Source organism: Lampris incognitus, chromosome 21 (assembly GCF_029633865.1).
Source record: "Lampris incognitus isolate fLamInc1 chromosome 21, fLamInc1.hap2, whole genome shotgun sequence".
Taxonomy (NCBI): domain Eukaryota; kingdom Metazoa; phylum Chordata; class Actinopteri; order Lampriformes; family Lampridae; genus Lampris; species Lampris incognitus.
This window is the reverse complement of record NC_079231.1, coordinates 25,847,546-25,865,796: the sequence shown is the minus strand read 5'-3', so window position 1 is coordinate 25,865,796 and position 18,251 is coordinate 25,847,546. Positions and strand designations below refer to the sequence as shown.

At 44.6% G+C, this 18,251-nt stretch overlaps 1 protein-coding gene across 1 annotated transcript in view; it reads left to right on the top strand.

Annotated features, from left to right (window-relative positions):
* Window positions 1–475: 475 nt before the first annotated feature.
* The window catches only part of ptgfrnb (prostaglandin F2 receptor inhibitor b), a gene marked incomplete at its 5' end in the record, with an annotated part of 205,345 nt that continues 187,569 nt past the window's right edge, over window positions 476–18,251 (top strand). The window contains 2 exons of the mRNA XM_056301121.1: window positions 476–592; window positions 11,295–11,550. Coding sequence (XP_056157096.1) covers window positions 476–592; window positions 11,295–11,550 — 373 coding nt within the window. The remainder of the gene's footprint in view (window positions 593–11,294; window positions 11,551–18,251) is intronic.

The following is an 18,251-nucleotide window of genomic DNA, read 5'->3' as shown; positions in this document are numbered from 1 at the left end:
CACTTACACTTAGTTAGTGTGTGTGTGTGTGTGTGTGTGTGTGTGTGTGTGTGTGTGTGTGTGTGTGTGTGTGTGTGTGTGTGTGTGTGTGTGTGTGTGTGTGTGTGTGTGTGTGTTTTGAGGTATTTAATAGGTGTATGGTGTGTTTAATGTACATTGGGTGTATGCTTCATGCTTCTACTCTTGTACTCATATTGTGTTACCTGTATGTTCTCATGTTTGTGCCTATTTATTTTTCTTTTTATGTAAAGCACATTGAGCTTACTTGTAATGACCGTGCTATATAAACAACATTGCCGTTCACTAATTTTACTTTTTTCCACTGCTTACTTACTGCATGATCTGTATTCCATAACTTTTGCTGAACAGTTTAGACCTTGACTAGGCATAAAACATGATTTTATCTTTCATAGATTTCTAATTTTCCTCTCTGTAAAAAGAACAAATAAATAAATTTGTGTTTTAATCTTTCTCTCTAGGTTTGTGCTCAGCGAGGGAGGTGACGGTGTCTCCAGGTCCCTTGATAAGGGTCATGGGTCAGCCTGTCTCCATCAGGTGTGATGTCCGTGAATATGGAGGCCCGCGGGAGCAGGTAAACACCCTGTTGGCACTTTCAGTATGATGGGGAGGTGTGGGGAAAGATGAGTGATGGAGAAGGAGGAGTCCCTTTTGAGCCCATGCTTGAGCAAGCATCCATTCTGCTGAAGTGCCCTTGAGTGTGACATTTAGAGTCTCATCAGCTCCTGGGAAGCTTCCTCGGTGGTGACCCTCAGCTCTGACCTCCCTGTAGAGAAGGGCATGCAAAAGTGGCCCAATTATGTTTGTCTTTCCAGTGTATTGAAAGTGCTGGCAGTCAGAAGAGGAGCCAGGCATGAAGGGAGAAAACATAATCCAATTAATCGATTAAATTAGTTGCCAAGTAAAAGCCAATGTAAACGCAACAGACAGTGTTGTTAGTGGCGGGTCCAAATGCAAACAGGTTGCTGAGAACTCCTTATAGAAATACTGGCCCAGGTGAAAATATGTGTACTACTTGTTAGCCAGTTGTCATCTACTTTATTTTAGAACAGTTTAGAAGGCAAGTCACTTTCTGTGTAATCATTTTTCTTGAGATACACTTTTCCTCAGTTTACGTTATGTAGGCGCAAGAAAAATTACAAACTTTGCTTCAGAGTAAAAGCTTCAGTCAGTAAAAGCTTCATACAGGAAAAGCTTCAGACAAGAAAAGCTTCAGACAGTAAAAGCTTTCGAGTAAATGTTTGAGTAAAAGTTTCAGACAGTTAAAGCTTCAGACAGTAAAAGTTTCAGAGTAAAAACTTCAGACAGTAAAAGCTTCAGAGTATAAGCTTTGTAGTAAAAGCTTCAGACATTAAAAACTTCAGAGTAAAGGTTTCAGACAGTAAAATATTCAGAGGAAATGTTTCAGACAGTAAACGCTTCAGACAGTAAAAGCTTCAGACAGTAAAATATTCAGAGGAAAGGTTTCAGACAGTAAAAGCTTCAGAGGAAAGGTTTCAGACAGTAAAAGCTTCAGAGGAAAGGTTTCAGACGGTAAACGCTTCAGAAAGTAAAAGCTTCAGAGGAAAGGTTTCATATAGTAAAAGTTCAGACAGTGAAAGCTTCAGAGGAAAGGTTTCAGACAGTAAAAGCTTCAGACAGAAAAATATTCAGAGGAAAGGTTTCAGACAGTAAAAGCTTCAGAAAGTAAAAGCTTCAGAGGAAAGGTTTCAGACGGTAAAAGCTTAAGAAAGTAAAATATTCAGAGGAAATGTTTCAGACAGTAAACGCTTCAGACAGTAAAAGCTTCAGACAGAAAAATATTCAGAGGAAAGGTTTCAGACAGTAAAAGCTTAAGAAAGTAAAAGCTTCAGAGGAAAGGTTTCAGACAGTAAAAGCTTCAGAAAGTAAAAGCTTCAGAGGAAAGGTTTCAGACAGTAAAAGCTTCAGAAAGTAAAAGCTTCAGAGGAAAGGTTTGAGACAGTAAAAGCTTAAGAAAGTAAAAGCTTCAGAGGAAAGGTTTCAGACAGTAAAAGCTTAAGAAAGTAAAAGCTTCAGAGTAAAGGTTTCAGATAGTAAAAGCTTCAGACATTAAAAGCTTCAGAGGAAAGGTTTCAGACGGTAAAAGCTTAAGAAAGTAAAAGCTTCAGAGGAAAGGTTTTAGATAGTAAAAGCTTCAGACATTAAAAGCTTCAGAGGAAAGGTTTCAGACAGTAAAAGCTTCAGACAGTAAAATATTCAGAGGAAAGGTTTCAGACAGTAAAAGCTTCAGACAGTAAAAGCTTCAGAGGAAAGGTTTCAGACAGTAAAAGCTTCAGACAGTAAAAGCTTCAGAGGAAAGGTTTCAGACAGTAAAAGCCTCAGACAGTAAAATATTAAGGGGAAAGGTTTCAGACAGTAAAAGCTTCACACAGTAAAAGTTTCAGAGTAAAAGCTTCAGACAGTAAAAGCTTAAGAAAGTAAAAGCTTCAGAGTAAAGGTTTCAGACAGTAAAAGCTTAAGAAAGTAAAAGCTTCAGAGTAAAGGTTTCAGATAGTAAAAGCTTCAGACAGTAAAAGCTTCAGAGGAAAGGTTTCAGACAGTAAAAGCTTCAGACAGTAAAATATTCAGAGGAAAGGTTTCAGACAGTAAAAGCTTCAGACAGAAAAATATTCAGAGGAAAGGTTTCAGACAGTAAAAGCTTAAGAAAGTAAAAGCTTCAGAGGAAAGGTTTCAGACAGTAAAAGCTTCAGAAAGTAAAAGCTTCAGAGGAAAGGTTTCAGACAGTAAAAGCTTAAGAAAGTAAAAGCTTCAGAGGAAAGGTTTCAGACAGTAAAAGCTTAAGAAAGTAAAAGATTCAGAGTAAAGGTTTCAGATAGTAAAAGCTTCAGACATTAAAAGCTTCAGAGGAAAGGTTTCAGATAGTAAAAGCCTCAGACAGTAAAATATTAAGGGGAAAGGTTTCAGACAGTAAAAGCTTCACACAGTAAAAGTTTCAGAGTAAAAGCTTCAGACAGTAAAAGCTTAAGAAAGTAAAAGCTTCAGAGTAAAGGTTTCAGACAGTAAAAGCTTAAGAAAGTAAAAGCTTCAGAGTAAAGGTTTCAGATAGTAAAAGCTTCAGACAGTAAAAGCTTCAGAGGAAAGGTTTCAGACAGTAAAAGCTTCAGACAGTAAAAGCTTCAGAGGAAAGGTTTCAGACAGTAAAAGCTTCAGACAGTAAAATATTCAGAGGAAAGGTTTCAGACAGTAAAAGCTTAAGAAAGTAAAATATTCAGAGGAAAGGTTTCAGACAGTAAAAGCTTCAGACAGTAAAAGCTTCAGAGGAAAGGTTTCAGACAGTAAAAGCTTCACACAGTAAAAGTTTCAGAGTAAAAGCTTCAGACAGTAAGCACATCAGAGGAAAAGCTTCAGACACTACACGCTTCAGGAAAGTACAAGCTTCAGAGTAAAAGTTTCGGACAGTAAAAGTGTCATAGTAAAAGCTTCAGAGTAAAAGCTACCCCACACTGCTGTGCAGCACTAGTCATGGTTAAACTAAAGCAACAATGGGTAGCTTTTTCTTTTTTTGTTTTAACATATTAAATTCATTTCGGTAGGATCGTGTGATGATTATGAGAGAATGACACAATTAGCATCCAGATCAGATCCTAAAAGCATGTCTTTTGGTCTGCGTTTTGTCTGCCACCAGGCATGAACCTTCCTGGAGTATACGTACATAGGAAATGCTTTAAGGTAGTTATTTCCTCTCTTGTCATATGTTAACATACAGTGGCTATAAAGGGTCTACACACCCCTGTTAAAATGGCAGGTTTTGTGATGTAAAAAAGGAAACCAGGATAAATCATGTCTGTGTGGTGACTGTGATGTTCAGTATTGGGGGAATACACCTTTAAGGACACGGGGAATTATGGGATAGTAAGCAGAGCAGCCACGGGAGTGGGAAGGTAGACGGGAGTCAGTCGGATTATGTGCACGTTATGCGTGGAGCGAAATAAACATGCCGAAGTTCCACGGCTAATTCAGAAACGGTGTTATCATCTGTGAGAGTGAAAAGTAGGTCATTACAGTGACCTGAGCACAGGAGATGCCCTCATATTCGGACAGAATCTAGAGTGTTTTGCAAGGAAAATTAGGAAAATGTTAATTAACAAGTCAAATATGCCATGAGAGAGATACTTACCCAAAGACACTGAGTGCTGTAATAAAATCAAAAGGTGCTTCTGCAAAGTATTAGTTTAAGGGTGTGAGCACTTACACAACCCGGGTATTGTACATTTTTAATTTTCACTTTTCCCCCCAAAAGGTTTGTTTGTTTTTTACTTGAATTTTATAGGTTGCAGTTTCACATTAAAGGTGGAAAAAGTTCCGACATGATTTATCTTAGTTTCATTTTTTTGCATCACAAAAACCTGCCATTTTAACAGGGACTTTTTATATCCACTCTAGGGATGCACCAATACCACTTTCTTTCAGACCAAGTACAAGTACTCATATTAGTATTTGCCAGTACAAGTACTAGTATGAGTACTTGATAATACCATTACAGTTCTAACAATGAGTTTGAAAACATGCTTTATTTTCATCACATGTTCCTCACTTTCGGACTGTAACAAATTAAATATGCACCATAATCGCGTTTCTGACATTTCAGCATTCATCTTTGTGCTTTGTTGAACAAACATGACACTGCCGCACATTTCATTTAAGTGTGACCTGTAACACATTCAGTGTATTTAAGTGTGACCTGTAACACATTCAGTACATTTAAGGGTAAATTATAACACATTCCGTGCATTTAAATGTAATGTAGAGCAACGCATATCAATACCTCTGATTACGACGGGCGTTTCTAAACATCGGAACACAAAGAGCCATGGACATCAATAGCTGTGATAACGACTCCAAAGAGGATAAATATCTGAGTCTCATCACCAGCCAGTCAGACTAGCTTGGTCTAGTCAGAAAGGCACGAACTGAGGAAGCCTCTTGGATGAGAGGTGAAACGTCTTCACGGATATATACCAAGTCCAGTTGCACTTGATTCAATTCCTTTGGATTTAAATGTAGCCTGTGACACATTCAGTGCATTTAACTGTAACCTGTAACACATTCAGTGCATTTAAATGTAACTGTAGCACATTCAGTGCATTTAAATGTAACCTGTAACACATCCCGCGCGTTTCAGTATAACATACAACTGTAGCAGAACTGATGTCTGTGAGGACCAACCCTTCGAATACACCGGGCACGGAGGCGGAGCGTCGCGTGGGTGGGGCGGAGTGGCTTTTTTACCTGCTGCACCAACTGTGTGTGTGCTTTCTGACTCACTGCCTGCATAACGAGTTTTGCTAAGGGACAATGCTGTTGGATTTTGCAGGGTTTGGAAGCGTAGGCTGTCTTAACTGGTGCTGAATTAATTAACTAGATCGTTTTAATTACAGGATCATGGATACACATTTATTTGATTGATTTATTTTAATGTGCAGTGAAAAGAAACTACTAGGTTGCATTACTGGGTCGCATTGCCTCTGATACAACGGGGGATTTATGTTAATGATTTTTAAACTGATTGTACTTGTTTTTTTTAGACAGTTCCATGTAGTGTTTACCTGTTGAAGCAGAAGTGAGGCACAAAACATGGCTGGCCTGCAACCACATGCATCACAGTCGCAGTTGGTGGTGCAGCAGGTAAAAAACGCCCCGCCCCACCCACGTCACACACAACGTCCGTGTCTGGTGCTCTGCGCTCATCCAACTTCCGCACCCATGTAACTTCGTCATTTCCTGCTCCGTTTGGACAAACGAAACATCCACGTGTTCGCTGCTTCTTGGCCATCTCGCCGCGTCGTCTATCAGGCTCCATCTCCTCCTCTTTGTGACGATTGGATGTTGTTACACGTTCTGCCCGCTAGGTGGAACTAGCTGTTTGTACGTACCTGAGAGAACTAGACAGGATTAGATGAAGAAGACACACTAAGAAAGCAGACGGGTGTAACTGAATGAGTTGTTTAATAAATGAGTTAAGAGTGGAATAAAACAAGCCTCACCCTTCTAAACCCGAACATAACGTGGTACCAGGAGTAAACGGAGCAAGGCGACATGGATTCGAAACCACCGGAGCGTTTGAAACTAACGGGGAATGTTAGTTAGAGAAGTGGCGCGCCTTCAAACAGCAGTCCAACCCGTACTTCGCGGCCATGGGACTGGAGACGAGGCCGGATGCTAGGAAGGTAGCGGCACTGCTAACAATCAGGCCATAGAAGTGTAACCGGTTATTTTCTTGCCCGGTGCGGGATTCGATACGGGGTGAACTGCACCACAAGGCGACATCACCAACCGCTCGGCTAAAGGATCAGACCCGTTAGCTAGGGGCTAACGTGTGTTATTAGTAGTTTACAGTTGTCACCCTCCCCGGAAGCGCGCCCTCGCACTTGTTATTCCCGCGCTCCGAAGAGACTTCTGAGGATCTGCACACTTCCGGATCCCACCGCTGCCACCAATGTAACCGGTTATTTTCTTGCCCGGTGCGGGATTCGATACGAGGTGTACTGCACCACAAGGTGACGTCACTAACCACTCGGCTAAAGGGTCAGACTCGTTAGCTAGGGGCTAACGTGTCTTATTAGTGGTTTACAGGATTATTTAACACGTGCGTGTTTGACAGCCCGGTGACGGGGAAAAGGTGGATGTCGTGCTTGGTGAATCTGACGCTCACTGTTCTCCAGAGAAGAACGAGACGTACGAGAGGCACGTGTTGCGGTCTCGGACGCAGCATCAGCGTGAGCCCTCTGATAGCTTTCTAACGGACTTGCGGCTAAATAAAGCGCAGTCACGCAACTTCGCGACGCTGAAAGACTCCATGATCAGAGACCGGATCGTTTTTGGCGCGGAGGACAAAAGGTCAGAGAAAGGTTGCTACGGGAAACGGAGCTGACGCTGGAGGCAGCCATCAAGACCTGCCAGGCGAGTGAGCCGTCCCACAAGCACGTGAAAACGTTCCGCGAGATGGCGGCAGGCACCACTGCGCACGTGGGCGACAGCGCAGCGGCTGTTGGTGCGGTCTCGTATCAGAAGAGACGGCGCTCGCAGACCCGGCCTGCATAGCGGACGGCGGACGTGACCCGGCCTGCACAGCGGACGGCGGACGTGACCCGGCCTGCACAGCGGACGGCGGACCTGATGGTCGGCTGCAAGCGCTGCGGCTGGCGGCACAAGCTAAGACGGTGCCCAGCCTTTGGTAAGCATTGCTCAAATTGCCAAGGGATGAACCGCTTTGCTAAACAGTGCTTCTCTAAAAGGAAAGAGGGGAAGAAAGGAAGATCTGCAAACTTAGTGGAGGACCCTGACCTCAGTGACACGTTTTTTGTTGGCGTTGTGAACTGTGTCAATGAACCAAAAAATAAGCTCGGGGGGGGGGGGGGGCAGAGAAGATAAATGGATAGTCCCACTGCTGATAAATGGGACTGTAGTCTCGATGAGACTAGACGCTGGGGCAAAAGCCAGTCTCATAAGCATGTCGGATATCAAAGGAATGAAAAATAAGCCACAGATAAGGAGGAAAACGTCTGGACTGAAAGAATGGGCAGCCAGTCCAGTGTTTAGGCACATGCAAGCTGAGTGTCACAGTGAAAGGAAAAGCGCATCACCTACTCTTCTCTGTCGTGACTGAAGGACGTGAATCACTTCTGGGTGATAAATCCTGTTTAGAGTTGGGGCTGGTGAAAAGAGTGTATCGCCTCAGCACAGCCCATTGTGCATGCCGCACGCAGAGTTCCAGCAGCACTGAGAGACCGCCTAAAGAAAGAGCTGGATAGAATGACCTTGTTGGTGTTATTAAAAAGGTTGAGGAGCCTACAGACTGGGTCAACTTGATGGTAGTCACAAAGAAAACTAATGGAGAATTGAGATTATGCATGGACCCGAAAGATCTGAATGAGAACCTGAAACGTGAGCACTGTCAAATACCCACACGGGAAGAAATCATCAGTGAAATGGCAGGTGCCCGTTACTTCACGAAGCTCGACACATCACAAGGCCTCTGGCACCTAAAACTGGACCAAAGCAGCACCAGGTCCTGTACCATTAACACGCCCTTCGGCAGATATTGCTTTCTCAGACTGCCTTTCAGAATAAAGTCAGCGCCTGAAATATTTCACCGATCATCGAGGGCTTGGATGGAGTTCAAGTTTCCATTGATGACAACATCATATGGGGCACCACTGCTCAAGAGCACAACGAGAGGCTGAACAGAGTGATGGAGTGCATACGAAAGTATGAACTGAAACTCAACAAAAGTAAATGCGAGTTTGGAGTTCAGGAAATCCTTTTGCTTGGAGACAAGCTCTCGGCTCAAGGCGCACAGCCCGACCAAGAGAAAACAAATGCAATACAGAACATGGCAAGGCCCACGGACAAGACAGGTGTGCTACGCATCATGGGGATGGTCAACTTCGTAGGCAAATTCATTCCCAATCTGACGGCAAAAACATCATGCATCTGTGAGCTCTTACACAAGGACGGTGAGTTTAAATGGACAGACAAACATGAGCATGGCAAAAGCTAAGAAACACACTGACCACTGCACCTGTTTTGACATTTTATGATCACACAAAGAGGATAAAAGTGTTGACTGATGCCTCAAAAGATGGTATTGGCGCAGTTCTCCTACAGGCTGAGGTGAGGGCGAGCACTGGAAGCCAGTGGCTTATGCATCCAGAGCCATGACAAAATCTGAATGCCGATACACGAGATTGAAAAAGAATGTTTGGGACTGACTTATGGCTTGGAGCGGTTTCACAGCGATGTATGTGGACTGCCATTTTTCACCGTAGAGACAGATCATCGGCCGCTGGTCGCTATCATCAAGATAAATCTAAATGAGATGTCTCCACGGATGCAATGCTTGATGATGAAGTTGCAGAGGTACGACTCTGAACTAGTTTACACTCCAGGCAAGCACCTGGTACTCGCCGACGCCCTCTCCAGAGCGCCTACAGGCAACGGCGTGAGTACAACAGATGAGGATATTCAATGTCGTGTGAACATGGTGCCTGCTGCGCTGCCTGTGTCAGACGCAAAGTTGAAGCAGATAGCGGAGGCAACAGCAAAGGACACAGAGCTGCAGCGTGTAATTCGAAACATGGATGAGGTATGGCCAGTGGGTTCGTGTTCACAGTTTTACCATGTCAGAAGTGAACTTAGTATTGTGGAGGGAATGTTGCTAAAAAAAGGGCAGGATTGTCATCCCACAAGCTTTCAGAATGGACATGCTACACAGGATAAATGAAGGCCACCTAAGCATTGAAAAGTGCAAAAGGAGGGCGAGAGAGTCAGTCTTCTGGCCCGGAATTAACAAAGACATGGAAACAATGGTAGGCAAATGTGACACATGCCAGAAACCTAGAAACAAGCAGAGCAAAGAGCCCATGGTGGTAGCTGATGTGCCAACAGTAAGTACCATGGCACAAAGTGGGAATGGACTCGTTTCACCTCAGAGGTAAAGACTATTTAGTTGTAATTGACTACTTTTCCAACTTTCCTGAAATAGCATTGTTAGCAAATACGTCGTCAACCTGTCTCATAACACGTGAGCTCAATCTTCGCCAGGCATGCCATCTCACACACAGTGGTGATTGACAACGGCCCATGCTTTAGCAGCAGAGAATGGCAGAGGTTTGCAGAGCAATATGATTTCCAGCATGTGACGTCAAGTCCACACTATGCACAGTCGAATGGACAAGCTGAAAAGGGAGTCCACATTCCCAAGCAACTCCTAAAGAAAGCAGCCGACAGTGACTCGGATCCGCATTTGGCTCTACTCCGTTACAGAGCATCACCTCTCCAGTGCGGCCTATCACCTGCTGAGCTGCTGATGAAGAGGAAGCTCCGCATGACCCTGCCGAGTAACCCAAACAGCAAATTAAGACAAAAGAAACCCTCAAAGCTGGAACACAAGCTTCGGCAGCAGAAAATGGGACAAAAGTAATTCTAAGACAGAACAGCCGAGCATCTTCCTTCACTGCCCAGCAATCACATAGTCAGGATTGAGGATGCTGATGGATGGGGGGGGGGGGGGAAGCGACGGCTCTGCAATAGGTAGCTCCACGATCGTTCGTGGTGAGAACTGAGGACGGACAACTCCTCAGACCCAATCGTCACAGTCTGTTAAAGACCCCTCTGTCGGTGAGCTCAGTGAAGCCCACAGTTAATCTCAGTCCATCTACACACCTCCTATGCTCTCTAACACAGACACCAACACAAACAATCCAAGTGAACCTGGGTTGAGAAAGGTCCACAAGAGAAATCAGAAATCCTGATAGACTGAACTTATGAATAAAAGGAAATGCAAGCAAATCTACAATGCATACATAAATAAATATGATGAATTGTATATCGGTCAATGTTGATACAATTGTACATTGGTCAATGTTAATGTGAAGAATTGTATATTGGTCAGTGTTGTTGTTGTTCTTGCAGGCCTTGGTGTTGGTCTAGATTTATGTTTATGCAGGGTAATTCATGCCACGTATACTGCATATGTGCTTTGAGGTTATGTTAAATGAGAAATGGTTGAGACCTGACACGAGTGATTTGATAGTTTACCTCTGTTGCATTTTGCCTCAAAGAAAGGGGATGTGACGATTGGGTATTGTTACACGTTCTGCCCACCAGGTGGAACTAGCTGTTAGTACTTACCCGAGAGAACCAGAACGGATTAGATGAAGAAGACACACTCAGAATGCACACGGATGTAACTGAATGAGTTGTTTAATAAATGAGTTAAGAGCTGAATAAAACAAGCCTCATCCTTCCAAACCCGAACATAACAACCTTCCCGTACCGATGGCAAACAAATGCACCGCTCACTTTTCACAATTTCCGCTGGAATCGTCTAGACGGGTATCGGGTGCGGTTGTATTGGAGCAGTTTTACGAGTATGAGTACATGAGGACAGTATCGTGCGTCCCTAATTCACTGTAGCTCCTCCTCTTCCACAACGGTCTTTTGAGCTTGTTGCTGTGCTGTGAAGAGAGATAAAGAAGCAGCTGGTTGTATTTGCAACAGGGATGTAAGACATTGAGTCAGTCAGTCAAGTTGCATGTTATATAGCATTGCCAGTCAGACACAGGTTGTTAGCTGGTGCTGCTTTAACCAGCCATGAAACAGTTTTAACGCGATGCCCACGATACATCAGTCATATTCCTTATCTTACAATCCATGGCATGGGGGAGAGTGGTAATGGGATTGGTTAGTGTTGGCATTGTCAGTCCCTAACTGTTGAAAAGCAACAACAATCTCATCAACGACCCATTCCACAGGATTTTGATTGGATGATGCAAAGGGAGGGCGAGGCGGCGATAAACGTCATCTCCACCTTCGACACCACATTCTCTGACGAGTTGCTGAGTAGCCGTGTTGCTGCTGGGGACATCTCGGTGGTGAGGCTGGAAGACAACGTGGTGGAACTGAGGATAGAGGAAGTGAGGTCATCAGATGGTGGCACGTACACGTGCAAAACGCCAAGCACAGACTCCGTCATCAGCGGAAACTATGAGGCCGAGGTCCAGCTCACTGGTAAGGGCGGTGTGTGTGTGTGTGTGTGTGTGTGTGTGTGGGGGGGGGGGGTAAATGAATACATGTTGGGAGAGGGTAATGTGGTATTGTTTACAATGATATCAATATTAAGATGCCTGCAAAACCCCGTCTGATGTTGATCAGTATGCCTTTGCGAATCAGCTAAATGGTAGTACCATAGTGCCCTCCATTAGCAGCGTAGTGCCTGGCAGTCAAGCACGCATTGGATAACAGCGGCGGCTAAATGGCTGTCATGTAAAATGTAATGTCATGTTAGCTGTTTCTGGTTTGGTGCAGAATGTGTGACGCCACACTGCAGATGGCACAAACAAACAACGCTGTAGTCAATAACACATAAATTAAGAATGTGACTGACGAAAGCTTGCAAGAAGTGACACAACACCATTTCCTTGGACTCCAAATGAACAACAAATGCCCTCGACCCGTCCTTGTTTGCTAAAGGTGGTTTAGATGTGAAAGAAGCGGTGGTTAAAGAAGAAAAGGTGATACAATAGCAAACAGTCAAATGATAGGTGTAGTTGGATCATTTGGCGAATAATTTGCTTCATCGCTTTCTTGTAGAGAACAGCCACACGCTCTGCTCTCTCTCCCCCCCCCTCGCTCTCTCTCTCGAGCCGTGGTCAGAGCCGGCACGCTCAGATCAGACATATTTGAATTGTACGACCGGAATCTGGACAGGTCTGAGCACATCAGCAAATGTGTGCACCTCTAGGACCGCAGTCCTGACCAGCATGCTTGCCACAACTGTACTCCACGGAAGTCAGTCATCAACTGTGTGATGCCAATGCTTTTCCCTGTCGGCTAGGACTGAAAAAGTCTTGTAGTGTTTCCCAGATTTACAGATATTCACATAATGCTGCTGAAAGGAAACTACATCACATATTGAGAAAATTACAAAGATTTGCACAAGTTTCAGTCAAGCAAATAGCTGGAAATGTACTAAGCTGACGGACGCAGGACACAGGTTAAAATTATGGAAGGAATCAAAATACTTTAACTCTAATGTAATGCTAATAATATATGCCATAATGAGCAATGGGGGTTGATGTGGGCTACTGGAGGCTATAACGTTAGCATGCTAAGTTCACAGTAGCTAGCTAATGTGAGCTGGCACACATCTAAACAGCTAAGTAACGTTTGTATTAGCTAGGCTAGACGATCGTTAGCATACGCAGCTCCTTGTGCCGGAACGAGTGTGCCACTAAACTTCTTCGTTCCCTCACATCCAGCGTCTACACTTAATTATCACGCGCCCTCTGTTACGTCACTGAAGGTAATTATAAGCTGCTGGGTGCACACGCTAAAGCTTAAATTACGCACACCACTAGCCTGGTCTACACACACTGCCTGGTCTACACACACTGTACCCCCCCCCCCCCCCCGTTTGTTCAGTTAGAGGTTGGAAAATGGCGCTCGGCCTTCCGGCAGACTCGCGCCACACCTGGCAAACCCGCTGCCGTGCTTGCGTTGCTTGCTAGCTTGCTTGCAGCACACACTTCCGGGAAAGTTGACGCTAGATCCAGCAGGGCGTAGGCACGGAAGTAGCGGTGATTGGCTGTTGTGTCGGCCAATAGACAGCGCGGAACCTCGAAGCGCACTGATTTGAAACAAACGATGCGCGCTGAAACGTTTAGCTAGCTAGCTTACAACTGACCTTAACATTGCCGGATCACACTGTAACGACAGCTAACGTTAACGCTTGCTAACAGTGGAAATTCAAAAAGAGTTTAAACCCTAACCCTAACTAACAACCAATCACGTCTACTTCCGTGCCTACGGCATCAACCTTTCGGGAATCGGGAAAAGGACCCGATGGTTGCAGCTGGCTGCCTGAAAAAGTGCCTGACTGGAACCAGCGCAGCCTCGGAAGGAGTGGCTGCTTCATTTAAACTGTTGGGAAGAATAGAAATAGTATTGATGCTGTGCTTAAGTTTAAATATGTTTTTCTGATTGACGTAATTTGAATGTTTTGACGAAAGATCGGTTGACTTGATTTTTTTTTATTATAGTGTGTTAGGGGGGCAGTCTGGGAGACCGTCGCCACAGCCGGGACGCGAACCCGTATCTCTAACGACCCGACCCGTTAGCTAAGGTCTACCGAGCCTATTCATCCGTGGTCGTTACAATACATTTTCTCCAAAAAAAAAACCCCAAAAAATCCTCATCCAAAAGCGCCTTAACATTTCTTTAAATGTTGTTGTTGTTGTCGATGAAACCCCTGTTTCTACTGGTCACATTATGCACACTTGAAAAAGGTGGTGTGACACTCCTCCACATCCACTTTAAACACTCACCATCAGAAACTGGAATGAGTCCCCGAATTTTTAAATGTATGTATTTACAATATAAATGCCTGTCTCACACAAATAACAGCCTGTCTCTAATAAAAGGCGGGGGTGCTACGGTGTTCAATCAAATACACACCCGGGCTGTTATTGGAGGTTTTATAGGTATGATTAATATAACATTAGTCAGCAGTCTAGCTAGCTTACATGTGTTTCTGGCTATAGATAAGTTAATTCATTTGAGTTGGTAAACATAGTCTGGTTATGTTTTTAAACAATGATGACATACCTGTGGAGGCATGGGAGATGTTTAGGAGAGATGGCAGTGGAGTTTTTAACTAGATTGTTTAACACAATCTTGGAAAGTGAGAGGATGCCTGAGGAGTGGAGAAGAAGCATGCTGGTACCGATTTTCAAGAACAAGGGCGATGTGCAGAACTGTAGCAACTACAGAGGTATAAAGTTGATCAGCACAGCATGAAGATATGGGAAAGAGTAATAGAAGCTAGGTTAAGAGGAGAGGTGATGATCAGCAGCAGCAGTATGGTTTCATGCCAGGAAAGAGCACCACCGATGTGATGTTTGCTTTGAGAATGTTGATGGAGAAGTATAGAGAAGGTCAGAAGGAGTTACATTGTGTCTTTGTAGATTTAGAGAAAGCTTATGACAGGGTGCCGAGAGAGGAGGTGTGGTATTGTATGAGGAAGTCAGGAGTTGCAGAGAAGTATGTAGGAGTGGTGCAGGATATGTATGAAGGCAGTGTGACAGTGGTGAGGTGTGTGGTTGGAATGACAGATGGGGTCAAGGTGGAGGTGGGATTACATCAAGGATCGGCTCTGAGCCCTTTCTTCTTTGCAATGGTGATGGACAGGTTGACGGACAAGATCAGGCAGGAGTCTCCATGGACGATGATGTTCGCGGATGACGTTGTGATCTGTAGTGAGAGTAGGGTGCAGGTGGAGGAGAGCCTGGAGAGGTGGAGGTATGCACTGGAGAGAAGAGGAATGAAAGTCAGTAGGAGCAAGACGGAATACCTATGCGTGAATGAGAGGGAGGACAGTGGAATGATCAGGATGCAAGGAGTGGAGGTGATGAAGGCATTTGAGTTTAAATACTTGGGGTCAACTGTCCAAAGTAACGGGGAGTGCAGAAGAGAGGTGAAGAAGAGAGTGCAGGCAGGGTGGAGTGGGTGGAGAAGCGTGTCAGGAGTGATTTGCGACAGAAGGGTACCAGCAAGAGTTAAAGGGAAGGTTTACAAGATGGTAGTGAGACCAGCTATGTTATATGGTTTGGAGACAGTGGCACTGATGAAAAGACAGGAGGTGGAGCTGGAGGTGGCAGAGATGAAGATGCTAAGATTTTCACTGGGAGTGATGAAGAAGGACAGGATTAGGAACGATTATCTTAGAGGGACCGCTCAGGTTGGACGGTTTGGAGACAAAGCAAGAGAGGCAAGATTGAGATGGCTTGGACATGTGTGGAGGAGAGATGCTGGGTATACTGGGAGAAGGATGCTGAATTTTTTTTTCTTCTCCCTGCTCCTTTTCAATCAATAAATTGATTTGTGTTCGATTATGAATTGCTTTTTTCTGTCTGGAGCTGTGCATTACCATGAGTGGAATAAACAATAATGAAATGGGGGGGGGGGGAATGAATATGGAGCTACCAGGGAAGAGGAAAAGAGGAAGGCCAAAGAGGAGGTTTATGGGTGTGTTGAGGGAAGACATGCAGGTGGCTGGTGTTACAAAGGAAGATGCAGAGGACAGGAAGAGATGGAAATGGGTGATCCACTGTGGCGACACCTAACGGGAGCTGTCGAAAGTAGTAGTAGTAGTAGTAGTAGTAGTAGATTAATATAACATTAGCTGGCAGTGTAGCTAGCTTACATGTGGATCTGGCTGTGGATAAGTGAATTCACTTGAGTTGGTAAACATAGTCTGGTTATGTTTTTAAACCTTTTATTCAGTTGATGGGTAGACTTTATCTTTTATCTATTATTTACAAGGCATCTTTCACAGGACTAGCCTAATGGTCCTAGCAGTCACCAGTCACACCAGCCACTAGACCACTCACTGAAGACACAACTCTGACATGCTACAGAGATGGAATCTGGGAAATGTAGTCCAATAGCAAGCAAAGGTATCAGCATGAAGTAAACCATAAACTTCATTTCCCAAATTCCTACCTAGGAATATGGGAAATTTAATATATGCAACGGTTCACACCACTGAGCAGGATGCATAGGAAATCTGGACAAGTCTGAGTTCATAAACAAAATCTTCAAAATCTGTTTTTTATACGTGTGAATTATTTCAAAAGTGGAGTCAGCTTCAATTAAATACCACAGAAGGTTGAATAAGTTCATCTGGACACAACTTTTATTGAGAGAAACGTTTCATCATCATCTAAGTGACCTCTTCAGTCCCAACTCACTGCATGCAGGTGTCCCACCCTTGTAAACAATACAGTGGCAGACATTGAACTGGTTAAGGAGTACAGGGGATACGTCATTGTAATCCAAGATGATCTGAGAACATCCAAGTTGGTGCGCACTGTTTTGCGTACATTTTTGTTTTAATCACTATTGCTGTTGACAAGATGTTGCTGCATGAAAAGAGAAACTGGGCAGGCTTGGCCGATGCTTCCTGTGCTTAAGTTCCAAACACAAAGTTTTGCTGGGTTAAAAGGATCTTTTGTGATATCTGTGACAGAAGATATCACACAGCAGTGTGCAACAAGGTTGAAGCACCAACTGCCTAGCCTTTTGAGAGTTCTGATAGCTTCATGTCCTTAGTTATTCCCCAGCTAGACATCCAGGAGCCTGACTATAAGGGCATCTGCTCTGGCAAACTGCTAAGACATGGGCCACAGGCCCGGAAAGGAGAAAGATGCATTATTGTTTGCATGATGGAGCATCTCTATCACGCAAGCAATAGGCCATGTTTCTCCTCAACTAACATGTCCTTAGTTATTTACAAGAATCAGGTATTCACCAAGAGCTGCGATTCTCAGAGCAGTTTACTGAATCGTGAAAGCGCAGTTTTAAGTCTAAAAAAGTCAATAAAATAGTGACGGCTGATTAAAATAAAGTTTTAAAATATAGTTTTAAGTTGACCAAAATATAGTTTTAATCAACTTCCAGAACCTGCTGACCAAACATGCTCATTTCTGGTTAAGTCGTGTGTCAGCACAGCAGCACACTGGTCACCACAGAAACCGCTCAGCTGTGGCGAAGCTTCACTAACCAGGGTTTCCACAAGCTGCAGTCACTGAAATAAGATCATTTCAGTTCCGGCTTGTCGGGCGGCCCTACAGACACAATTGGCCATGTCTGCGGGTGGGAAGCCGGAGGTGGGTTTGCTGCACTATAGCAATGCCTCTGGTTGGTCGGGGCGCCTGTTTTGGGGGGGGCTGGGGGGAATAGTGTGATCCTCCCACATGCTACGCCCCCCTGGTGAAACTCCTCACTGCCAGGTGAAAAGAAGTGGCTGGTGACTCCACATGTATGGGAGGAGGCATGTGGTAGTCTGCAGCCCTCCCCGGATCAGCAGAGGGGGTGGAGCAGAGACCGAGATGACTCAGAAGAGTGGGGTAATTGGCCAAGTACAATTGGGGATAAAAAGGGGGGAAATCCAAAATAACAAAAAAGATCATTTCAGTTCATCACACGCACTATTATCTGCCATCTAATGCACCAGGACCGCCTGCCATGAACCTGCTTAAACACAGCAGCAGGCTCGCTGGGTCCTGTATGTGCATGAAGCTGGTTAAACACAGCAGCAGGTTCGCTGGGTCCTACCATGAAGCTGCTTAAACACAGCAGCTGGTTCGCTGGGTCCTGTATGTGCATGAAGCTGGTTAAACACAGCAGCAGGTTAGCTGGGTCCTACCATGAAGCTGGTTAAACACAGCAGCAGGTTTGCTGGGTCCTACCATGAAGCTGGTTAAACACAGCAGCAGGTTAGCTGGGTCCTACCATGAAGCTGGTTAAACACAGCAGCAGGTTCGCTGGGTCCTGTATGTGCATGAAGCTGGTTAAACACAGCAGCAGGTTAGCTGGGTCCTACCATGAAGCTGGTTAAACACAGCAGCAGGTTTGCTGGGTCCTACCATGAAGCTGGTTAAACACAGCAGCAGGTTAGCTGGGTCCTACCATGAAGCTGGTTAAACAGCAGCAGGTTTGCTGGGTCCTACCATGAAGCTGGTTAAACACAGCAGCAGGTTAGCTGGGTCCTACCATGAAGCTGGTTAAACACAGCAGCAGGTTAGCTGGGTCCTACCATGAAGCTGGTTAAACACAGCAGCAGGTTAGCTGGGTCCTACCATGAAGCTGCTTAAACACAGCAGCAGGTTAGCTGGGTCCTACCATGAAGCTGGTTAAACACAGCAGCAGGT